The sequence below is a fragment of the Rhinoraja longicauda genome, chromosome 31 (genome assembly GCF_053455715.1).
Source record: "Rhinoraja longicauda isolate Sanriku21f chromosome 31, sRhiLon1.1, whole genome shotgun sequence".
Taxonomy (NCBI): Eukaryota; Metazoa; Chordata; class Chondrichthyes; order Rajiformes; family Arhynchobatidae; genus Rhinoraja; species Rhinoraja longicauda.
Window position 1 is genome coordinate 18,813,335 of NC_135983.1, and position 25,584 is coordinate 18,838,918.

Genomic DNA, 25,584 nt, shown 5'->3' on the forward strand with positions numbered 1-25,584 from the left:
CATTTACAGACAGAAGTATTGATTGGTAGATTCAATTAATACAGCATGGAAACAGGCCCTTTGGCCCACTGATTCCACACCGACCGTTGATCACCCATTCACAAGATAATAAAATCATAAATACATACAACACAGAAACAGGCACATTCAGCCCACCTTCTCTGCAGGATGTAATGCCTTTCTACACAAATCTAATTTAGGCTCCATTAGGGCAATAACACCTTACACTTTTCTTGTCTATGCACCTGTCAAACACTTTTAAAATGTAATTGTTTCTGCCTCCACCATTTCTTTCTGAATGTCTGTCCTATCTCGACACTTCAGAATTTTATAAAATACTAGACTAGGTGGACCTGTTGGGCCCAAACCTCTCCTGCATTGGTGCAGCACCCTCCCCCCCCCCTACAAAATTGTTGCGCTATCGTGCACCGTTAAGGCTGTAGTTCAGGAACAAACAAACAAACAAATGAGAGTTTTAGTATATAGATCGCTAAATCTCCTCTCTTCCAATTAAACCAAATTCACGTGTTTATATTTCCTTGTACCCAACAGCACGATGGAATGGAGAAGATGAATGTTTGTTGTATTGCACAATTTGGAAAGATTATTTTTATGAATAATGCTGGAATTAAAATATTTGTGTAAAGCTTACATATAAAATAACATTGTCCAGATTCTTTTACCCATTTTTTAAATGTCATAATTTGTTGTTGAGAAGAAACAATGTTGCACAATTTGATAGGGAAATCAAATATCTGCTTTTTATGATTATATTATTCTGCATTCCATTGCTAAATGTACCTTGTTTAACTAGCCCAATGGTAAATGTCAAGAATGAAATATCATGGTTTTGCTTTAATCAAGTTATTAAACACCTCTAGCAAGGATCGTAAGGTAGGCTTTTCATATTTTTGTTTCTAGAAGCAGTGTGCATCAGACAGCTTGATCCCTGGTGTGGGGGTATGTGCCCTTGGACTACATCGTGGAAGCCAGCACCATGCAGTCCATGGGCATATACACTTGCCTCAAGGCTTTGTTCATCACCTGCGTCACCTCGCTGCATCGTTGGAACCAGATAAATCACTGACATCCCTGAATTACTAGAAGATCCACTGATGGCACTTCTCTCCTCTTTCTACAGGGCTTCATAGGCCCACCAGGGTTAATGGGGCTTTCGGGGGCAAATGGAAAGCAAGTAAGTCTCTTTCTCTCTTTCATTTTCTCTCTCGATCTCTGTAACATTTAAATATAAACTAGACCAAGTTGGGCCCAAACCTCTCCTGTATTGGTGCAGCACCCTCTCCTCCCCCCTCTCCCCTCCCCCCTCCCCCACCCTCTCCCCTCCCCCCCTCCCCCACCCTCTCCCCTCCCCCACCCTCACCCCTTCCCCTTCCCCCTCCCACCACACCCCCTCACCTCCTCCTCCTCCCACTTCCCCTCCCCCCTTCCCCTCCCCCCCACTCCATCCCCCTCACCCCTCTTATTCTCCCTCCCCCCTCCCTAGGAGATAGATTTAAACTTTAAAATGTGAATAACTTTAAAAATATAACATATATATGAAACTTCTTCCATTAGGACCAAAGGGATGACTGTGAGTAAGGTGGGCCTAAAGTTTTCTTGCTTTCGTGTACCGTTTTGGCTGTAGTTCAGGAACAAACAAACAAACAAACAAGAGTTTTAGTATATAGATAAACAATATTCACAATCTGAATTATTCTTAAACTAGCAGTTATGTTGAAAAAAACATCTCCAACCTTTCTGAAATGGAACCAATTTGCAATCTGTTCTTGTATTATTATTGTGGAATTTTTTTTTCCAGCTTGGTGTTTCACCATGGTAAACATTCTGTGTGTTGCTTCCCTATTACCTAGTGTAAGATAAATACCTCCACCAAATTTGAATAGGATCCAGAAAATAAGCAAGCATAAAATATGAGATGTTTAACTGAATGCTAGGCTTACTTCTCTGATAGACTAAATGTAAATTCCATCAACACATGCTACTTTTGGCTCAATCATAGACAGGTAAGATCATTTTACAAAACCTAATCCTTCTAAGACGATTGCTAGGCATCTGTTTAAAGACAAACCTGGAATTAATTGTTGCCTAGGTTTCTCTTGCTTTCTACTTAGTGAGGATAACACTCTTCCTGTTCCACCATGTCTTTCCTCACTCAGTGAATCTGGGGTTCTTTACTATTATTTTCCAAATTAGTCTGACAGTGGTTTTGGAATATAACAAAAGTGATATGTAAATCAAACTTTTTCAACTTATAAATCACTTTGTGTGTCGCAAACATACACTGCAAGAGTGTAACTTAACAAAATTTGACACTGACGTAGATAAGGACATGCAAAGGCAGAAGATTAAAAATCTGGTGAATGAGGAGCTTTTAAGGAGGTTCTTAAAGGAGAAAATAAAGATTTTCCAGAAGGGGAGAGATTTCCAGAATGGTATTTGAAGGCATGTAGGTATCAAAAGCTAAGCAACTAAATCTGGTGACAATCAAGAGGCCAGAATTTGAGCAGGGCAAATATCTGAGGACTTTCGAATTTCAAATTGCAGAGGTAGTGAGAGAAGAGAACATGCGCAGATTTGAAAACAAGGATATGTAATTAAACATTGAGGTGCTATTCAATCAGGAGTAGGTCAGCATGCAGATGGGTATTTGGTAAATAAGATGATGCAAGTTAGGGTGCAGACAGTAACGATAAGATCCTGCATCAGGCACAATCTCTGGAGAGTAGGAATGGGTGACATTTCGGATCGAGACCCTTCAGACTGATGTCAGAGGAGGGGGTGAGACAAACATAGAATGTAGTCAGAGACAGTAAAATAGTGGGAGAACTGGGAAGGGGGAGGGGATGGAGAGGGAAAGCAAGGGCTATCTGAAGTTAGAGAAGTCAATGTTCATACTGCTGAGGTGTAAACTACCCAAGCAAAATATGAGGTGCTGTTCCTCCAATTTGTGCTGGACCTCACTCTGTCATTGGAGGAAGCCCAGGATAGAAAGGTCACATTGGGAATGGGAGGGGGAGTTAAAGTGCTGAGCCACCGGGAGATCAGGTTGGTTAAGACGGACTGAGCGGAGGTGTTCATTGAAACGATCGCCGAGCCTGAGCTTGGTCTCGCCGATGTAGAGAAGTTGACACCTGGAGCAGCGGATACAGTAGTTGGAGGAGGTACAAGTGAACCTCAATGCTCCAACATTTTAACCACGTCCAACGGGATCACACTACTGGCCACATCTTCCCATCTCCACCCCTTTCTGCTTTCTGCAGAGACCGTTCCCTCCGAAACTCCCTGGTCAACTCGTCCCTTCCCACCCAAACAGGTTCCCCTGCAACCTGTCCCTTTACCTCCCCCTTGACTTCATCCAATGACCCAAACAGTGTTTCCAGGTGAGGCAGAAGTTCACTTGCACCTCCTCCAACCTCATCTACTGTATCCGCTGTTCCAGGTGTCAATTATGATAGTTTAATTCAAGGAGTTTGGTGCAAACCAAGGAAACTGAGCATTTGTGCTTGTGGTTTACAGCATTACATTTTTTTCAGCAAAGTATTGAATTTGTTACTTCCTGTTAATCCATTTTTAAAAATATAACGCTTATCGATATGATAGAATTCCTTTGTTACAGGTGCAAGAAGTGTTATGTAAATAGATTAACACTTGTATCTAGGTGGCTTCCGAAAGGTATATTCCAAATATACTAAACTTACAAGAAGAAAGATAATTCATTGAATTTTAAAACAAGAACAGAAAATGCTGGAAATACTCAGCACGTCAGCACGTGTAGGAAGAGAAACAAAATAAACCTTGTGTCAGAACTGACGGTGGCTCTTTCTTTTCTCGCAGCTGTGGCCTGGTCTGTTGAGTATTTCCAGCATTTTGTTTTGCACTAGATTTCTAGCATCTGCAATTCTTTTTCCAATTTTCTCTGAACTTTGAACTGTTTATATTGCATTTCATGTCACAGCTAACACAGATAATAACTAACAGTATATTTGATTGAAAATATTTTGCAAATATGTTTGATATAGAAATGATTTTAATGATTTGCAGATTTTCATCAGGATGTTGGTGACATGCACCAAAACTGCTGATTTTTGAAGAATCTAGTCATAGAGTGTATATCTAGCGCACTCTGCCTGTGATACCATGCACTGGTATCTCATGCTTCCATGAAAACTAAGAAGGCTCTTGATAAACAAGCGATGGTAGCTGCCAACACATGATGAATAAAATCTTACGTTTTGCACTCTGATTTTTATTTCTCATCTTTGCAGGGCATGCCAGGAGAACCAGGGAAGAGGGGCAAGATGGGTAGGCCGGTAAAGATTTTCTCAATTTTTCTTAGCTGTTTTATCTGATGTACAAGAGATCTAAGACAACAATTAAAATATAAAATAATATTTGCAGAAGAAATTAAGAATGAAAAAAGAAAGGAAAATTGTACTGAGGAATTACTTACGGTTATTTTATATTAATGTTCCATGACCTTTTAATATTTCAAAATCTAATAATTTCTTCCTCAAGGTACAAAGTGTCAATTATTATGACTAATCTTATAATTCTAAGACAAGTTTCTCAGGCCAAATTAATGATGTAATTACAGTAACAAGTTAATTATATTGACTGTTGGGCTGAATGATTCACTGTTTTAACATATACAAATTTTTGGCACATATCCTTTATAAACGAAACTACAGGGGTTAAAGATAAGCTGATATAAAACATGACTAGCACTTTACAAAGCAGCCTTTGTAGGAATAAAATCCTAACAAGAAACCAAGAAATGCTATGTGTTCCAATTGTAAAGCTGTGCAAAGCCACACTTGCATTTGCAAATATATATTTTTCTTGGATAAGGAATATGGTAGAATAGGAATTCAGCTTCTGGAATGCAATGAATGGATCAGGACTTTTACATAATAGGAATGGAATATTATACTTCTGAGCTGTAGAGGGAAGGAATAGGAATAGAACATTGAAAAACTTATGCTTTATTCAAGTTTGTGTTTATATAGATTTGAATTTAATGCATAAAGTCATAAAATCTTAATTATGAGAATTGTCACTGATTATTTCCAGTTTCTGAACTGAAACATGCATTCCTTATTCATTTCATTCTTGATATGTTTCTAATCAAGATGAGCCCCGGTAAATTAAACAAAGATTGTTATCCAACATTAAATGTGTGATGGGATGAAGTCACCTTGGGAATTAGTGCAAAATAGCAACAGTGAATTGGCAGTCATTTGCTTAGCAAGAAAAACTGAGCAGGCTGCCAATACTTGGCCAATGAAAGAGCTTTTTAACTAATTGACAAACAGAAGACAACATCCATGCAACATTCAGCAACAGAAGACAACATCCATGGCTTTAAATAACTGCAGGCCACTGTTCTTCAATTAACAATTTGATTTATTATGTAAGCACCAAAAAGATCTGTGATTTCAATTGGCTACTTGTCAATTGATTCATGTTGTATTCGGTTGATGACCTGTGCTTGTGTGTTTGAGAATTTGGACAAAGTATAATGAAACCTGCCCATTCCCACCAGAAGGCGCAAAAACAAGCAGTTCCAATTTGGGAACATGGTCAATGTTGTTGGCAGGGACTGACTTGGGCAAAAGTTATTAACTTAACATAAATGCTTGTGGTTATTCTGGGTGTAATGTGATTAATATAATTAATATTTTGCAATATATTGCACTATTCGATTTCATGGCATCCAAAGCTATATCTTGAAACCGAGGTAGACTCTCACGCCTCTAGTTCCTAGATTGGATCATTCTTTTGGCCTATTCCCAATCCAATTCTCAGATTGCTTTCCGGAAAGTCATCACGATAGTGGGAGCAGCGCATTCTTCCATTTCCCTTCATTGTTGAGCTTTAGTAGAGTACAAGGCAAGGCTTGAGCTTCACCATCCAGGTGTAGGGAATGTACTTTTGGTGCCTTAAACTTTAAGAGCTCATGAAAAGGTTAAAACACAAAATTCTGATGCAGGCAAATACAACAACACAAGGGCCAAAAGTATTTTGAGCTTTATAAACCCGTAAGGTGCAAATTCACGAATGGTTCTGTGGGAGAAAGCAATGACTAATATCCAACTTCATCAAGACGTTTGATAAAAGATTCCCCTTGGTAGGCTGCTCTGGAAGGTTCACATGGGAGCCGGGTAGTGCTAGCTAAATGGATACAGAATTGGCTTAATGGAAGGAAGCAGAGGGTGGCAGTGGAAGATTGTTTTTTCAGATTGGAGGCCTGTGACTAGTGGTGTGCTCAGAAATTGGTGCTGGGCACATTGCTATTTGTGGTTTACATCAACAAGTAGAATGAGAATGTACAAGGCATGATTAATAAATTTGCAGATGATCCTAAAATATGTGGTATAATTGACGATGGTTATCAAATACAACAACAGGATCTTGATCAGTTGGGCAAGTGGGTTGAGGAATGATGGAGTTTAATGAATGAATGAATGAATGAATTTATTAGCCAAGTATGCATGTACAAGGAATGTGTCTTGGTGCTCCGCTCACAAATGACAACACAAACATACAGTTAACAATTAAGAATAAAGCATAAACACATCAAAACAATAAGGACACACCATTACGGTCTAAACATGTGGGTGGAAATAAACCAGAGCAAAAAAGAGACTACAGACTTTGGTTATTGAGTAGAACTATCACTCATGGAAAAAAGCTGTTTTGACAATCCGGAGTCGCCTTCCAGAGGGAAGTGTTTCAAAGAGTTTGTGGCCAGGGTGAGAGGAGTCAGAGATGGTCTTGCCCGCTCGCTTCCTGGCCCTTGTAGTGTTCAGTTCATCAAGGGGAAGGTTGCAGCCAATAACCTTCTCAGCTGCGCGAACGATCCGTTGCAGCCTCCGGATGTCGTGCTTGGTGGCTGAGCCAAACCAGACCATGATGGAGAAGGTGAGGACAGACTCTACGATGGCAGTGTAGAATTGGACCATCATTGCCTGTGGCAGATTGTGTTTCCTCAGTTGCCGCAGGAAGTACATCCTCTGTTGGGCCTTTTTGACTGTGGTCGATGGTGGCCCCCCATTTAAGGTCCCTGGAGATAATGGTTCCAAAGAACTTCAATGACTCCACAGATGTGACTAGGGTGTTGTTGATGGTGAGTGGAGGGAGGGGAGGAGGATTTCTTTGAAAGTCTACAATTAGTTCCACTGTCTTGAGAGCATTGAGCTCCAGGTTGTTGAGATGGCACCAGGACGCCAGCTGTGTCACTTCCTATCTGTAGGTAGATTCCTCCCCATCCTGGATCAGTCCAATCAGGGTAGTGTCATCCGCAAACTTGAGGAGCTTGACAGAGGAGTCTATGGAGGTGCAGTCGTTGGTGTAGAGAAAGTAAAGAAGAGGGGAGAGTACGCAGCCTTGTGGTGCTCCTATGCTGAGGGTCTGCGGGTCCGAGATGTGCTTTCCCAGCCTCGACTGCTGCTTCCTGTCCATCAGGAAGTTGATGATCCACTGACAGAGGGGTTCAGGCACAGTCAGCTGGGAGAGTTTGGAGTGTAGTAGCTCTGGCACAATGGTGTTAAAAGCAGAGCTAAAGTCCACAAACAGAATCCTGGCATAGGTCCCCTTGCAGTCTAGGTACTGGACGATAAAGTGCAGGCCTAGGTTGACTGCATCATCCACCGATCTATTGGCCCTGTATGCAAACTGCAGGGGGTTTAATGCAGATAAGTATGAGGCATTGTAATTTGGAAAGTCAAACTAGGGCAGGATCTCCACAGTGAATGAATGGTAGGGCCCTGGAGAGTGTTGTAGAGCAGATGGATATCTGGAGTACAGGTACATAGTTCTCTGAAAGTGGTGTAACAGGAATATAGGGCTTCATTGGACTTCGTTCAGGGTATCGAGTATAAAAGTTGGGATGTTATGTTCCAGTTGTACAAGATGTTGGTGAGGCCGCATTTGAGTACTATGTTCAAGGTCACCCTGCTATAGAAGGATGTCATTGGGCTGGAAAGAGTGCAGAGATTTATGTTGCCAGGGCTCGAGCTATAGGAAAAGGTTGGGCAGGCTAGGACTTTATTCCTTGGAGCGCAGAAGACTGAGGGGTGATCTTATAGAGATATATAAAATCATGAGGGGAATGGATAAGGTGAATGCAGATGTTTTCCCAGTATAGGGGAATCAAGAACCAGATGACATGGATTTAAGGTGAAATGGACAAGATTTAATAGAACCTGAAGGGGATCTTTATCACTCAGAAGGTGGTAGATAAATGGAATGGACTGCCAGATGAGGTAGCTGAAGCAAGTACTATAATAACATTTAAAATACATGGACAGATACATGGATTTTAAAAAAGGCTTGGAGGGATATTGGCCAAATGCAGGCAAATTGGACTAGCTTAGATGTGGCCTCTTGGTCGTCATGGATGAATTGGACCAAAGGGCCTGCTTCTGTGCAGTATGACCCTGTGACCTGGATAACTGGAGCTTTAATGGTTTGGTCCCTTGCCTTTAAAGGTGAATATCAATTACTTGGAGTTAAATATGGAAACATGTTTTAGAAATTGGCAGAAGGAAGGAGTTTGGTTGAAAGTGAAACTGCAGCTGCAGGAAGACATTAGTGGATAGAATAGGTCTATGTAAAAGGACCAAATGGATTTCAGTATGGAGATTATGTGTGTCTGGTGGATAACAAAGCAAAGGAATACAAAATAAATGATAGGATGCTTAGTTACAGGTTATATCTCAGATATATGATTATTCAAATACATGGAGATCTTGATGTCCTGAAAGGCATTTTCACAGGTAGCAGGACAGACATAGAAGGTGGTTAAGTATATAAAAAGGTTACTAGCTGATGTGCTGGGAGTGCTGATAGAAATGCTTAGAAGGATAATTATGGTATGGGTCAAGTGCTTTGTATCATTTCTGGTTACCATGCTCCAAGAAGGATGTATTTGGGTATCTGTCTTCCCATTACCATATATCACTCTAGTACTTTTTTTGTACTGAATATGTTCAATAAGGTGAAGATCCTTTTAAGAGTCAAAAGTGTTTACTTCTAATTCTTTGGAAAATTCTATGCTCAATACCTCGCCCAGGTACTTTCCCCTGCAACCGCAAGAGATGCATCACCTGTCCCTATATCTCCTCCCTTGACTCAGTCCAAGGACCCCAACAGTTTTTTGAGGTGAGGCAGAGATTCACTTGCACTTCCTCCAACCTCATCTACTGTATTTGCTGTTCCAGGTGTGGACTCCTATATGTCGGTGAGACCAGGCGCAGGCTCGGCGATTGTTTCGCTTAACACCTCCGCTCAATCCGCCTAAACCTACCTGCTCTCCCGGTTGCTCAACACTTTAACTCCCCCTCCCATTCCCACACTGACCTTTCTGTCCTGGGCCTCCTCCGTTGTCAGAGTGAGGCCCAGCACAAATTGGAGGAATAGCAACTCATATTTCGCTTGGGTAGTTTACACACAATGATCTATTCTACATTTTCCTTGATCTCCACCCCACCTGATGTCCCATTTTTACACTTCCTCATCTCTGTATCTCTGTACCTTGTCAGATCCTCAGTAAAATTGCTTTCTGCTCAAAATCTTTGAACTTACTGTTAAACCATCATTAGTTTGCATGACTGGGTTCTTTTTTTGTTCTTTAATGTAAGAATAAGATAAATTTATACATACAGTACAATACCTTCTTTCTCCTACATATGTCTCTGGAGTTGGACATTATGCAGACATTTTTACTTCAAGGAGATATTGGCAGAAGTTCTTTTCTTTTTTCCGCACAAGGAGCATTTTCAAACAGTCCCTGGATTTGTTGTTAAATTTGGTCCTCACCCATGGAGAATTCAATCCTATTTTTGGATGAAAATAAGACAGGTGGAAGACTGCCAGTATTGCCTGGACTCTTTTCCTGGCAGCCGAATGTTACTCTTTCCTCTATTCGGCCTGTGCCACAGTGAAATAAATACCAAACAGGAAGAGGCAAAGATGAAATAATGAAAAAGCCATAAATAGAGGAGAGTATTAAAAAATGTATAAATAATTAGGATGAAGCAAGTAACAAAAACATTAAAAGTTGAAAGTGACATGAGAATATTTCATTCTGAGAAAGAAAATGCATTAAATATTGGGAAACTGGAGTTAATGAATTGGAAATGAAATTAAAGTCTTTAAATATTTAGCAATGAATTTCCTTTGAAATGTACAAAGGTTTCATTTAGACCATATTCCTTATTGCAATCCTAATCCAAGTATAGCAGAGAACAAAAACAAATACAAAATAAATATAGAGACCATCTGATTACAGAAAATCCTAAAATAGAGCAAAGTCATTTTGTGATTCTACACGCAAAATGACTTCAAGGTGTCAGATTGGAGAATTAAGGATATGCAAGGTGTGCAGATTGGAGAATTAAGGATGATATCTAACTCGTGCTCCATTTGAATGTTGCTTCCATTCAGAATTCATAGAATTTCCCTAAAATGTGTTTTGCTTTAAATAGACTCGTAAATTGGGAATTCCCAGTTTTTTCCATGTAGGCAAATATAATCATTTTCCATCACATGTAGTGCATGATAAAAATAAACCAAACGGACAAAGTCTTAAAAACATATTTTGTTGACTTCAATAATGATTATTAATTAATAAAATTGCAAATAAGTGTTTCTATTTAACAAACACATCTGCCTTACTAGATCTTGTGAGTACTGGCCACCCCAGTTTGTGGACACATAAATTAAGGACACCCCTACATATAAATGAGCTCACATTATATTATTAAATTCAAAAATTCAATGTATGTACATACGTTTGTTCCTACAAGCATCAGAACTAGTTTTTATTCACTCTCCACTTTACGTAATGGTTTGTTCTTACCAGTTTTAAGTGCTTTTGATGCCATTCATTACTATACAGTGGAAGTATGTGGTTACCATATTGAGTGATTGTGTAATTTTTCCGACATAAAAAATTGATTTACGAACGTTTGTAAAAATGGGACCCATTTGTTAATTTGCAGTTACAAGTACAAAGCAAAATATATGCTGTTCTGTCGCTAGATTATGTGGGTAGTGCTTCATATAATGTTGTTGTAAAATGTAGGTGTGTTAATTGCAGACTTGGCACGAGTCCCATAAAGAGAATGCCACCTAAGTGTGTTAGTAGAACAACGTTCATGGATTTACTCTTTCTTAAAGCAACAACTTTATTTCAATCTAGCTAGGTGTATGTATTCCTCGCAGAGCAAAACTGAAATATTTGGCAAATTTTGTGCTTCCGTTTAATATGATATTCAGATAGTCCAGGAAATTTCTCGTGCTGATAACATATTTCTCCTATCTTGCAGGGATTTCCAGGACATTTTGGGGAGAGGGGAACACCAGGCTTAGATGGAAGTCCAGTAAGTTCATATTGTTCTGTCGTTGGTAGAACAGTGACTTTTCTCTTTCCATTTTATTATCTGCTAAGTATTGTTTTCAACCATGTGGTCTCTCCATGTGGGATGCTAATTAGGTCGGAACATATCTTGATATTAAAGAGATGTTATATTTTTCCTTGTTTCAAGATGGAATTCTTGCACAATATTTTCTTGTGTAAGTGATAACTCAATCAATCAATATATCTTTATTGTCATTGTACAAGTACAACGAGATTAAGAATGCCACTTCCGTATTCATGATATAAAATAAAACACGCAAAAAACAACAAAAAGGGAGAAAATAAAAGAAACGGTTAAGTGCAAATGGGTTCATGCAGGTTCAATTGTGCCAGATGGTCATGGGGGGAGAGACAGATCATGGGGGGCACTCAGCAGGTCCGATTCAGAGCAGTTATAGCTCTAGGAATAAAGCTGTTCCTTAGTCTGGAGGTGCAGGCGTAGTAGGCCTTGTAATGTCTGCCAGATGGAAGTAGTTCAAACAGACGGTGGCATGGGTGTGTGGAGTCCTTGTAGATGCTGGTGGCTTTCCTGAGGCAGCGTGCATTGTAGATGTCCTCCAGGGCTGGTAGCTGTATCCAAATGATCCTCTGCTCTTTGCAGACGACCCTCCGAAGAGCTCTCCTATCTGCTGTCGTGCAGCTGAGATACCACATAGAGATGTGGTATGTTAGTATGCTCTCTGTGGTGCAGCGGTAGAAGGTCATCAGCAACTGTTGGGGCAGACCAGCCTTTTTCAGCGTCCTCAGGAAAAACAGCCGTTGCTGTGCTTTCTTGGCCAGCGCAGCGGTGTTAGTGGACCATGTGAGGGCCTCTGAAATGTGTGTGCCCAGAGACCTGAAGCTGGACACTCTCTCCACTCTGCCTGTTGATGAAGACTGGAGCGTATTCCTCATTCTGTGGCCTTCTAAAGTTGATGATTAGCTCCTTGGTCTTAGCTGTGTTTAGGAACAGGTTGTTGTCTGAGCACCAGCTGATTGGATTTTATTTAGTCTGAGAATATATAATTTTGAAGACTTACTGTTGAGTTCAATGCATACTTTAAGGTGTTTCCAGGTGTAGAAAATATCAGTAACTGAGAAGCTGATGTTTCATTTCTTTCTCTTCTTTATGAGGCTGTTGCCAGGACTCAAGGGAGAGGTTGGGCAAGCTAGGATTTTATTCCTTGGGTTGCAGAAGGATGAGGGCTGATTTTATGAAGGTGTATAAGACCATGAGGAGAATAGATAGGGTAGATGCACTGCCTTTTACCCAGAGTAGGCGAATCAAGAATCAGAAGACAGGTTTAAGGTGAAAGGGCAAAGATTTAAAAGGAATCTGAGGGGCAAACGTTTCACACAAAGGATGGTGGATATATGGAATGAGATGCCTGAGGAGGTGGATGAGGCAGGTACTATAACAACATTTAAAAGACATTTGAACAGGTACATGGATAGGAAAGGTTTAGAGGGATATGGGCCAAACGTGGGCAGGAGGGACTAGTGTAGATGGGGGCAATTTGGGTGAAAGGGCTTGTTTCCATGCTGTATGACTATGACTTTGTAGAGTTTCCCAAAGTATATTTTCAGTGTGCACTCAGTGCATTGAGGCAATATAACATGGTGTTAGATTCATCAACAGTTTCTCACTAGTTCATGACTGTTATTCACCTCCCCTCTCCCACTGGTCACAATTGGTCCTGACCTTACTCTCTTATCCCATCCAGAACTTCTCTTCCCATTTATTCGAGAGACCGTTGCAATTTCTCCTGTATTCACTTCCCCTTTAACTCCATCTTCATATTCCCAATTTGTCAACCCCTCCCCCCCACTACTTAGTTTAAAGCCTCCCGTGTAGCACTAGCAAACCTGCCTGCCAGAATGTTGGTCCCCCTGCTGTTAAGGTGCAACCCGTCCCTTTTGTACAGGTCACCCCTACCCCAGAAGAGATCCCAGTGGTCTAGAAATCTAAATCCCTGCTCCCTGCACCAAACTCTCAGCCATACATTCATATCCCCAATCTCTCTGTTCCTGCCCTCACCAGCACGAGGCACAGGCAACAGTCCAGAGATAACCACCCTCGACGTCCTACTTCTCAGTCTTCTTCCTAACTCTCTAAACACGCTGCAGTATCTCCCTCCTCTTCCTCCCGAAGTCGTTCGTGCCACGTGCACAACCACTTCCGGTTGATCGCCTTCCCTGCTAGGATGTTCTGAAGCCGGTCCGTAATGTCTTGAACCCTGGCACCAGGGAGGCAACAGACCATCCTCAAGTCCCGCCTTCCGCCACAGAATCTACCGTCCGTCCCTCGGACAATGGAGTCACCCACTACTATGGCTCTTCCTGACTTCGGTCTCCCCGGTCGAGTCTCCTTGCCTGGATTAGAGCCACCAACCTGTCCGCCGCTTGGACTGGAAGCGTTTTCTGCCCCGACAGCTCCCAAGAGGGTGTACCTGTTTGCAATAGGCACAGCCACCGGGGTCTCCTGGAGTCTACATTCACTCCCCCCTGAAACAGTCTCCCACCTTCGCTCGACCTAGACCCTCGGCATGACAGCCTCACAGTAGGTCCTGTCCAGGAAACTTTCGCATTCCCGGATGGCCCTGAGGTCATCCAGCTGCTTCTCCAACTCCACCACACGTCCATTCAGGAGCTGCACCTGGACACAATTCTTGCAGGTGTAGCTCCCAGAAGCTCCAGTGGTGTCCCTACCTTCCCACATCCTGCATGAAACGCACTGCACCAACTTATCTGCCATTACTTTATTGTCTAAAAGAAAAATCAGGCTCAAAAACAAGTGTAACCTCCTCACCTCAGCCTTCTCGCCGAAGACTCGCAGCCAAAGACTCACACTTTTCTCACAGGGCACTTCCCTTAACAGGGCTGCACCCCTTGTGCAAGCCTTGTTAATATCAGTCTCTAAATTACCTAATTGGCCGGTAAGCCAGTACTGAACTGAAGGTTGAATGTGTGTTGTTATGATGTAGAAAAAAACAAACCCATCTGAAAGCTGGCCAATCTTGCAGCTGAGTCTTAAATGCATTTATTTCTGCACAAAAATAACAAAAAATGATAATTTATTACAATTAGGCACGAATGGTGAATTAAAGAACCAAGTTAGGGAGGGGAGTAAAATGAACTGCAATGCCCAGTGGAACATTTTAAGGGGCAAAAAGTGTTCTGAAGCTCTACTCTCAGGGATGTGTCTTGTGAAGATAAAATTACTGCAGAGATTAGCAAGCGTTACTTTTATTTTCACAATTACGAGGTGTTTAACGTTTGACAACTGCCATCCACCACCTGCCTCCTAAAGATAACTGATTCATTTATGAATCAGATATTTAACTTGGATGCTGAACTGTTCCTGCATATCTCATGATTTGAACTCCAAGTACATAATTAGTCACACATATTGAATACCTTACATCATTAAGTGAAGGTGTTAGTAATCTGTGGTGTGGCAGTACTGCATTTTAGTCACTATGAATATTTGAAGAAAATTACTTTGTTATTGGTGTTATGGTGAAGCAGTGTGCTCTATTGGAATTATAATGAGCACTGTTATTTTAAATTTTAACATGTAAGAAAGTAATTTAGCGATGGAAACATTGTAAATTGTAGCAAGGTAAAAAAAGATTCTGATTCAGTACAATAAGGCAATATACAGAGTCTGTAATTCAGTTAAATGCCTGCAGTTTATTTGGATTGAAGTCTGTGTCATTCAGAACTTTATTCATATAATTAAATCTAGCAGTGATTTTGCTAACTGAAACATCCGCACTATCCACATTCTGTATTTAACTTAGGATTTTACCCTGGTTCTATTCCAATTTCCCTTCAATTCATCTACCAAAAAAAGTGCTGGCTACTGGGTGGTTACAGTTATCTCTTTCACTGAAGTGTTCTTGCAGTCTCAGTGGTGGAGTGGAGGAAATCTGGCTTGCACATAACTGTAGCTTACTGAAACGGGACAACAAGCAAGCCTCTGTTTGAACGCTGAGTGGAAATAGCTGGGGTCCATTTATTTGCATGCCTTCTGTAGATGGGAGTTGCAGATTACACAGGCTAGGGAGGGAACCAGGTATTTCCCCTTGAGCCTCTGCTTTCAGAGTACTAGCCACTTTCAAACTCTCATTTGTTTAGAAAAGAACCAATAATCTGAACTTTGCTTACAGGGAGAATTGGGAGCCCCAGGCCCTGCTGGCGTTCGCGGATTGGTTGTAAGTAACAAGCAGTCCTTAACTACTTCAATGCTGTTATTTATTTTATATTCAGCTGTTTGCAATTGTTTTACTTTAAGTGACATTAATAACTGCATGGCGTATAATAAGTTGTTCAAGAAAAAGATATAAATATTGCAGCACATTATGCTCTGTTACTCAAGACAGGATGGGGGGATGAATATTAAATCTTAACTACTGGTTCATAGGTAATAGAGTTTAACAGAATCTTGTTAAAGATATCAAGATGTATACTACATAAAAAGTCAGATCATTTTATTTGACAAGATCCTTTGTTGCTTACTTCAGTGAAAAGGAATGTTCTTTTAACTCTTGTTGTTTGAAGTTCCAATAAAATTTCTGTTTCCTGTAACATTATTTCCTCAATCAAAATATTTGCTTATGGCACATGCTGATTCAATGAATATAACATTATGAATAGATTTCTTGTTGTGATACTGCATTAAGATTGTACACTAAAATACTTGAAACTAAAACTAAGCACTTACACGCACAATTTAAGCAAAAATTAAATAATTCAATTTTGGATAATTTCTTTTCCCCTTTATAACTGCCTTCCCACTCCATTACCATTTTTTTTTCTTATTCTCTACCTTATAAAAAAAATAAATTCTCAACTATAATGTTAGACAAAAACAAATATTCATACATCTCATTGTATATTTTGGAAATGGAGGTAATAAAGAAAGCAACCTTGAAATTAGTTTTTCTTGATTTGGGAGGTTGCATTTTAGATGCTAGAGGATCAACCTTTAGTGGACGTATACAGGCCAAACAACAACACCAACAACATATATTTATGTAGCACCTTAAAAATAGCCAGGACACTTCACGGGAATGTAAAAAAACAACAAAAAACACCAAGCCATTAGAATGCGTGACCAAGACCTGCTCAAAGAGGTAATTTTAGGGAAGTTAGAGAGATGATTAAGTTAGGAAGGGATTAGAGAGTTAATACACCTGAAAGCATTGCCATTGATGATGCACCAATTGAATTCAGGAATGACTATGAGGTCAGAATTGTGTAGCCCAGATAATTTGAAAAGATATCAGGCAGACGAAAATTAATGGAAGATGGGAATGGTGAGGCCATGAAGAAAATGTGAAGTTATCCGCTTTGATAAGCAAACTAGAAAAGCTGAATGTTCTTTAAATGGAGAGTGATGGCAGAATGCTATTGCATAGCAGGATCTGGGAGTCCTCATAGATCAAACAGAGATCCTCCAGATCCAACATTTAATTATGAAATGGTTATGATTGGCTGAACATAGTTGATATTTTGCATTTGCACAAAGGGAAATGGTTATGATTGTTGGAAATCTCACCCCAGGACATCATATAGAAGTTTCTCAGGGCCATAATAATAATATATTCCTTTATTTGTCCCACACCAGGGAAATGTACACCGGGGGCCATGTCCTAGGGTTAACCATGTTTAGCTTCATCATCAAAGGCCTTCCTTGCACAATATGGTCAGAGATGGAGATGTTCACTGATAATTGCAGTTCAATTCCATTCACTATTCCTAATCAAATGAAAGATTTCATGCCTGAATTGCAAGACCTACACAACATTTGGCCATGGCTAATTAGTGGCAAATAATATTCATGCAAAAAAGTGTTAAACAATAACCCAACTCCAAAAGAATCCGACCAATTACCTTTACTATAGACTGGCATTGATGTGGACCCAACCAAAATACCATTGCGGTTAGTTTATTAGCTATGACAACTACCACTTTGACCTAATCCAAATCTAACAGTTAATCCTAGCTAAGTGGATAAAAAAGGACAGGTAGCAAAGCTGGGAGCATGTGTTTGCCACCTGTCAAAGCCTTAATCAGCAGTTTCAAGGATGGGGGCTGTTCTGGCATTCCCAGATTACAGCACTCATGGCCTTGCCTATTGGACCCAGCAAATTCTCCATCAGGGATATGCATCAGGTAAGCTTGAGAGAATAGCATATCTCAGGCAATGATTCACACTCAACACAACTCTCCTTTCTGGCCAGGTTGCCAAGACGCAGCATTTGTTTGCCAATTAGAATAACACTGAAAAGAACAATTAGTGGACTCTGGAGCCATCCAATTAATTCGTTCATAAAGTTATTTTCCAAATGCTCCTGAAACAATTTTCAGTTAAATACACATGTAGACAGATTAAACCTTCCCATAAATGTTGTGTTTCAGCCCGAGTCAACATGTAATTGTTCATTTTATGCAAGAAATCGAAATTGATGGCATAATTCAGAAAATCTATCATTCCTTCAACAAGCTGCCAAAGAAAATCTAAAATGCATGAAGCATTTGTGACAAAAAATTTGTTCCCCCAAATTTTCTTTGATCTATGTATCCCCTTGTAATAAACCCCCTTTGACAGCTGTCTTTTAGCAGTTTCAATTTACATTAATTAAAGTATCTTTCCAGCTTTAAACGTAGCAGCTTAAAACATGGATTCTAGACATTTATAATCAGTAAACAGGATCTTATGGGTGTCAGATATTTGCCAACACTGTTCACTTAATAGGCATAAACATGTTAAAGAAACCATAAAACTTTCTTTTAACAATGCATAGTGGTTTTAATCAATGTGTTCTACACATTTGTCTTGCAAACTATTAGCAGAATTTTGCTTCATTAGCATTATTAGAGGGAAATGGCTATGACTGCAGAAACCACCAAGTACTGGCAACAGTTTGCTGAATTTAAATTGCCAGATTGCATTTTCTCATAACAAAAAGTGCCAGAGGGTGTTGCAATTCCTCGAGTGAGGAAAATTTGTCAATAACCATTCAACATCTGCTTCATGTAATTAGTCACTTCTGCAGATGTTAATCTTAAGGTTCAGGTTAAGGTTGTTGCAATATGAATACAAACCCCAAAATGATTCAGAAAAGCATTTGCACCTGGAAATTGGACCCATTTGGAACCTTTTGCATAAGTTATGCACAATCACCTTTTTTGCACCTGTTTCAAAGTCTGCACACATTTACTATTTTGAAATCCTATCCCACTAAAAAATTGAATTGGTTTCTTCCTGTATCAAATCATCTTAGCCCCGGTTGAATTTTCCCATTGCAGTTTGGAAATGTGACGGTGTTTTTCAGAGAATTGTGATGTTTATTTACCTAAAGAAGGATTCAGTCTGCATAATGGTTCAAAGTAGAATAGTTGAAACAATATTTTATTCTCAAAAATTTGTTTAACTCCTTCAACAATTCGCAATGTTAAATAAATGCACTATTGTTACAATCACTGATTGTTAATTCAGAACATCATGACACAGTTTACATTGCAGAAAATCATTTTTTGTAGTGTAGTATAACTTGGGTATGAGGTTGCTACTTTGAACTTCTATTAAGTGATCGGCTCCCCATTTATTGATTAATTTCATTGTATGTTATCTGAAGAACAGTGTGATCTAAAGGGCCTTACTTAACCCAACGCAAAATTCTGCAGTCTGCAACAAACCACACTAGAGCTTGCCAGAAGATGCAGAAGCCTGTCCCACCACAGAAACTGTAAGTGAGATCCACTGTCCATTCAGTGTTTCAGTGGTGATGATGCTGATGTACTGCACAGGCTAATGCTGTCAGATCCCAAGGAAAGAAGCAAAGAAGGATTCATGTGTGCATAACCCAGCCCCGAAATGTGTTCATGAAACTAAGCTCCTATTTCCAGCTCTCTCAAGAACAATTTATCCAGAGCTCAAGGTTCTCTGAGGCGGTTATGTCAGAGACCCGTGATCCATCATCAGTACACAAGGAATCAAACAAGGAATGGTGTGTCGGTTTCCAAGAAAGTTCAGCAAACAGTGAAAAAATAAAGTAACTCAGCGGGACAGGCAGCATCTCTGAAGAGAAGGAATGGGTGACATTTCGGGTCGAGACCCTTTTCAGAACTAGTCGATAAAACTGCGTTGGATCTTTTCACAGTTACACGTCACCCATCCCTTCTCTCCAGAGATGCTACCTGTCCCGCTGAGTTACTCGAGCATTTTGTGTCTATCTTCGGTTCAAACCAGCATCTGCAGTTCCTCCATACACATTGTATATTTGTACGTTGAAGATAGAACTTAACATGAACCTTTTCTATGATGTGTAAGAAAGAACTGCAGATGCTGGTTTAAATCGAAGGTAGACACAAAATGCTGGAGTAACTCAGCAGGACAGGCAGTATCTTTGGAGAGAAGGAATGGGTGATGTTTCGAGTCGAGTCCCTTCTTCAGACTGATCATGTCTGAAGAAGGGTCTCGACCCAAAATGTCACCCTTTCATTCTCTCCGGAGATGCTGCCTGTCCCGCTGAGTTACTCCAGCATTTTGTGTCTACCTTTTATCTGATACTTTTCTTGCAACCCGATATTGACCTGCATAGTTTCAAGGCAACATCTGGGAGGCCCAAAGGCCGATAACTCACTCCTAATGTTAGTACTGGACATATCTTTGCTCAGATGAGCAAGCCAAGAATCTTTGTTAACAGTGGTTAGATGCTATACATTATGCTCGACTCAGGTAATAGAGTCATAAAACCATACAGCATGGTAACGGCCATTCAGCCCAACTTGCCCATGCTGATCAGTGGGCACCCTTCCTTATTATGCCCATTTCCCACCACTTAATCCATGGCCTCTATACCTGAGGGATTTGTGCACATCTAAACACTTCTTAAATGCTGTTAGTGACCTCAGCTTCAACCACTATCTCAGAAAGAGCATTCCTGGTACTTAGACCTTTCTTTGGGCAAAAAAGTTCCTTCTCATATCCTCTCTGAACCTCTTCCCCTTCATCCTAAACCAATGTCCTAGTTTTTTTTACCTCTGATATGGGGAAAAGTTTCCTGCAGACTATCCTCTCAATACACCTCATTACTTTATCATTGCCACTCTTAACTGCTCCAATCCTCGGAAACAGACCTTGTCTCTCATAACTCAACTGCTCCATCCCAGGCAACATCCCTGGTGAATCTCTCTGCACCTTGAATGCTGTCACATCCTTCCCATGGTATGGTGACCAGAATTACACGTATAACCTCCCAACGTCTATATTCGGTGTCCTGATTAATGAAGGCCAGTATGACTCTTGGAATATCAATGGAATTTGGATATCAGTGAAATTTTATAAATGAACTATACTACTACACTCGCACTAAAAGTTAAACACTGTTCAGAAGTGTGTGGGAAATTAAATCTTAAGCATGCAAAGCAGTCGTTGTGATTATATAACAGCTGATGTGGAAGAATTAAAGAGAAGACTATGTCTTGGAGGTAGTCTCCCGCTGATATGCAAACACATTCTAGTTTACCACAGTGGTACTGCCAAGTATACACTATAAAATCATTATTAAACACACATTTTATTTGTTCTATGTAGGGGAAGGTATGCGGCAGACTGAAGGAGCAGCTAATTTTGGAAATCTGTTCTTCTAATTTAACCATTCAGGAAACAGTGGGGCATCCCAAATTAACACGTTAATCTCACAAAAAAAGTATTGCGTTTCTAAAGGGCTACAACAAACAAAAAAGTAAATTATAAAGCTGCATAAGAAAGTATCTAATTTAATCAAATTGCTTTCTTATGTCCGCTACACAATTCTCATGCTGTACTTTCCCATTAGCTCCCCCCCAAAAATTGCTTCTATATGAGACTTTCTATGATCTCGAAACATCCCAAATCACAACCAATGAACTTTTGAACACACATTTCAGATGTCACTCAAAAAGATAGCTTTAAAAAATGCTTAGTTAGAAAGTTTTTTATCCATTTGGTGATTTATGCATTATTTGGATTACATTTAATTGAAAACAAACAAATGCAGATGTTGGAAATCTGAAAAACAACAAATTTCAGAAATGCTCAAAAGTCAATCAACATCTGTGGAGGAAGCAACCGAGTTAATGTATCATTTAATGTATCAGTCTGAAGAAGGGTCTCGACCCGAAACGTCACCCATTCCTTCTCTCCTGAGATGCTGCCTGACCTGCTGAGTTCAACATTTTGTGAATAAATACCTTCGATTTGTACCAGCATCTGCAGTTATTTTCTTATACTACGAGTTAATGTGTCAGATCAATGATCTTGCATGATAATGGCCTACTTGATACAATCTGGAGAAAAACAGTACCCATGGTAATGAAGGAAATTCTGGTGATATTGCCTGGCTTATTGAGAATTTCCAAAATGTGTTTATTTATGGTTTGGATAAGTGATTTGGATGCAAATAATAAACTCAAGGAATCTATTCCATATCTTCTGTCATGACTTTCTGTCATGGGCCTCCTCCAGTGCCATAGTGTCTTTCTGTCATTGGCCTCCTCCAGTGCCATAGTGAGGCCCACCGGAAATTGGAGGAACAGCACCTCATATTTCGCTTGGGAAGCTTGCAGCCCAGCGGTATGAACATTGACTTCTCCAACTTTAGATAGTTCCTCTGTCACTCTCTTCCCCTCCCCTTCCCAGTTCTCCCTCTATCTTCCTGTCTCCACCTATATCCTTCCTTTGTCCCGCCCCCCTGACATCAGTCTGAAGAAGGGTCTCGACCCGAAACGTCACCCATTCCTTCTCTCCTGAGATGCTGCCTGACCTGCTGAGTTGCTCCAGCATTTTGTGAAATATTCCATATCTTCAGTGATGTAATATAACTGTCAATCACAGTGGAATCTTCTATTGTTTTAATATTTATGTACCCTGATGCATTTCTAGTTTAACCACAAAACAACAAGCACATTTAACGAGGCAATAATTAACAAGCAGAAGAGTCCCAAAGGGAGAGATCATAATGACCACTTTTTAATATTTTTAAGTTCTATTTAAATTCATGAAAAGTAAATATGTGGTACCAACCTATATCACAGATGAAAAGTTAGTTGTGTGATGTATTATGTTTCTGGATAGTGTTAATTCTGGCTCTGCAAGGTGGAAATGTTCAGTAATAAGTTTTTAAAGCCTGGGCAATAAATAACAATTAGTTGATATTCTAGATAATTGCTCAAAGCTGTCATATGTGAAAAATGTTTTGGAAATGGGAATGCCATGTGGAAGCAAATACTGACAGCAAAGTTTTTGTCAATATGTTGTCAGACAAAGTTTAAAATTACGTCTGATCTGGAAGTGCCTAATGCAATTTAATGATTAGACTATGTAGAAATACAATTTTCAGCATAACATTCTTGTTCATTCTGTTCATTTGTTTTACTTGCTTGTTGATATTGATCGAAGCAATCGACTTTATTTGCCTTTCATGTTTTTGACAGGGTGATGTCGGGACACTTGGGAAGATGGGCAGGCCTGGGAAACACGGACCGAAGGTGAGATGGTTGCACTCACACTTATTTTGTCAACTGAATTTTGGAAGGCTATTGATGTAACTGATGTCCAGTATAATGGCTTGAAGCTTCTTTTCATAATGCAAGCTCATTATCAGGGAATATAATATGTTTGTGGGTGCTATTGAGAACATTATATTACTTCTGAATATACTAATATTGCAATTAAGTTAGCCCTTGGGGAGAAGGCAGGAGAAAGGGGTTAGGAGGGAGAGATACATCAGCCATGATTGACTTGATGGGCCGAAAGGCCTAATTCTACTCCTATCACTTATGACCTTATGACTTTGTGTATTGTTTTTGTTGTTAAAATGTAATTAGTGATATGGATTAAAGATAATAGGTTATTTTAAACGATCTAAAGCAAAATATATGTTTCAAGTAGCATAAATTTGAGGAAAACCACAGCAAGTGCATGCTCTAAAGATACCATATGATAACTTGTAGATATGTTACTATGGTCTAATTGTACCTCATTAAATTCTGGTATTAGTATATGTATAGCACATTTTATACAGTTTCTAAGTAGTATGGTAGCTAATATATATGGAATTGTGTGAAAACAAATGAAAAAATCAAGATTGACTATAATGGAATATATCTCATTTAAAACACACTATCACAGTAGCAATGTGTGCAGCATTACTAACCGTTGATGACTTTCGTTGGGATAATGCTCATGTTTATATAAAATTGTGAAATATGTTGATGTACATACTCTGCTAAAAGTAGGCAAAATCTCCAAGATGAATTTCACCAAAATTGACAGGGTATATATTTTGTGGGGGTGTTTATTTGTACAGCAAGGTGCCAAATATAATCAGAACTGTATTCTCAATTATAAACTCTCCATATTAAATCCCTAAGAAATTCACAAATAGTTTCTAATTGCATACAATCTCCAAATCAAATGGCAATTAACTTTAACTTGATAAAAGTATGGCAGGGGTGAATATCTGTGCTCAATCAAATAGATTGAGGTTTCTTATTTCGCTGTTATATTTGCTTAGAGTGCTCTTTCTCCTTTTTAACTAAAGTTCAATAAACTTTATAACCTATGGGAATCATGAAAAATTAAGGATAAAGATATGTTTGGTGTTCAATGCGTGAGATTCTGCTTCCAAAAACAATGATGAAACTGGATGTACTTGACTGGGGACATTTCCATCACCATGGGCATTTTGGTTTACCCAAGGAACATCATCTGATCCTGGTCTTTATTCAGTTCATCTGCTCCTTAATCTCTTCATATCCATGGCTTTCTCACTCCTTAACTATTCGAACACATTCCTCTCCAGCTTTGCATCTCCCATACTGTAGAAAATTGGAATAATCTCAAACTTTTCTGACTTAGCCTAACTCACATCAATTCTCATTTGTAAAATTCTCTTTACCTGCTGACCTACACTGGCACCTCATGAATTAGCACATTAATTTTAATATCTTTATCTTTTCTTTCAAATCCCTCAAGGGCTTTGCCCTTCCCTTTCTCTTTAAACGCTTCACACCTTACAATTCTCCAAGTTATCTCCGCTTCAGTAATTCTAGCTTCTAAAGTACCGCTGCGCCATAAGCTGCTAGTACCTACACTTTGGATTTTCCTACCCAAATACTCCATCTTATTAAAATTCCTTCTTTGACCATCTTTTTATGACGTGGGTAGATTTGCTTATACTCAGTGGTTCTGAGGTGATTACAATATAAAAGTGTTTGGTTAAAATCAATAATAATTACATAATTAATTTTTATATTATATATTAACTAACATATCTGAATTTTATTATGTAAATGTTTGTTAGGTAAATGACACTGGGATTAAATTTCTGTGAGAATTTCTGCCATGTTTTCAGAGAGGGAGATCCTGTAAACGTAATGAACTTTAGACTTTTTACTTTAAAGATAAGTGTGGAAACAGATCCTTCAGTCCACCGAGTTCGTGCCGACCAGCGATCACCACGTACACTAGCATTGTCCTACACATTAAAGACAATTTTACAATTTTATCAAAGCCAAAAAGACGTACAACCCTGTACGTCTTTGGAGTGTGAGAGGAAATCGAAGCACCGAGAAAAAACCCATGCGGTCACTGGGAGAATGTACAGACTATGTACAGACAGCACCTGTAGTCCGGATCGAACCTAGATCTCTGGCGCTGTAAGGCAGCAACTCTACCGCTACGCCACTGTGTGCCCCTATTCCTCCAGTCTAACTGAAGTTTGGGCATTCTACCAAGAAATTTAATCCAATTATCTTTTTAAAAGTATGTTAAAAATGTATAACTCAATGCTAAACGTCCATGTGCCTGTTTATTAATTTTTTTGCTTGTCTTCCTAGGGACTGATGGGAAACCCTGGAGAACCAGGACTGAAAGGTGATAAGGTGATCTGAATACTGCCTTATTGCACTGATGAAATATTAATGCACACTTCCAACACAAGTTTAATATTCCCTATTGCATTGTGATGTAATCGTCTCAAATGATAGCGTTGCATTCTCTGTGTCGCTACACTGTAATCATGTGTAATGATTTATGCCCTTTTACAGCACTAATTTAAAGATAATGTTTTCTTATTTCTCATCTGACCAATATTAATTTTCTTCTA

At 39.6% G+C, this 25,584-nt stretch overlaps 1 protein-coding gene across 1 annotated transcript in view; it reads left to right on the top strand.

The window, feature by feature from the left end:
- LOC144608367 (uncharacterized) overlaps positions 1-25,584 on the top strand; it is a 334,350-nt gene that overhangs the window by 131,027 nt on the left and 177,739 nt on the right. Inside the window, 6 exon segments of the mRNA XM_078426045.1 lie at positions 1,142-1,195; positions 4,287-4,331; positions 11,352-11,405; positions 15,595-15,639; positions 22,910-22,963; positions 25,316-25,360. Coding sequence (XP_078282171.1) covers positions 1,142-1,195; positions 4,287-4,331; positions 11,352-11,405; positions 15,595-15,639; positions 22,910-22,963; positions 25,316-25,360 — 297 coding nt within the window.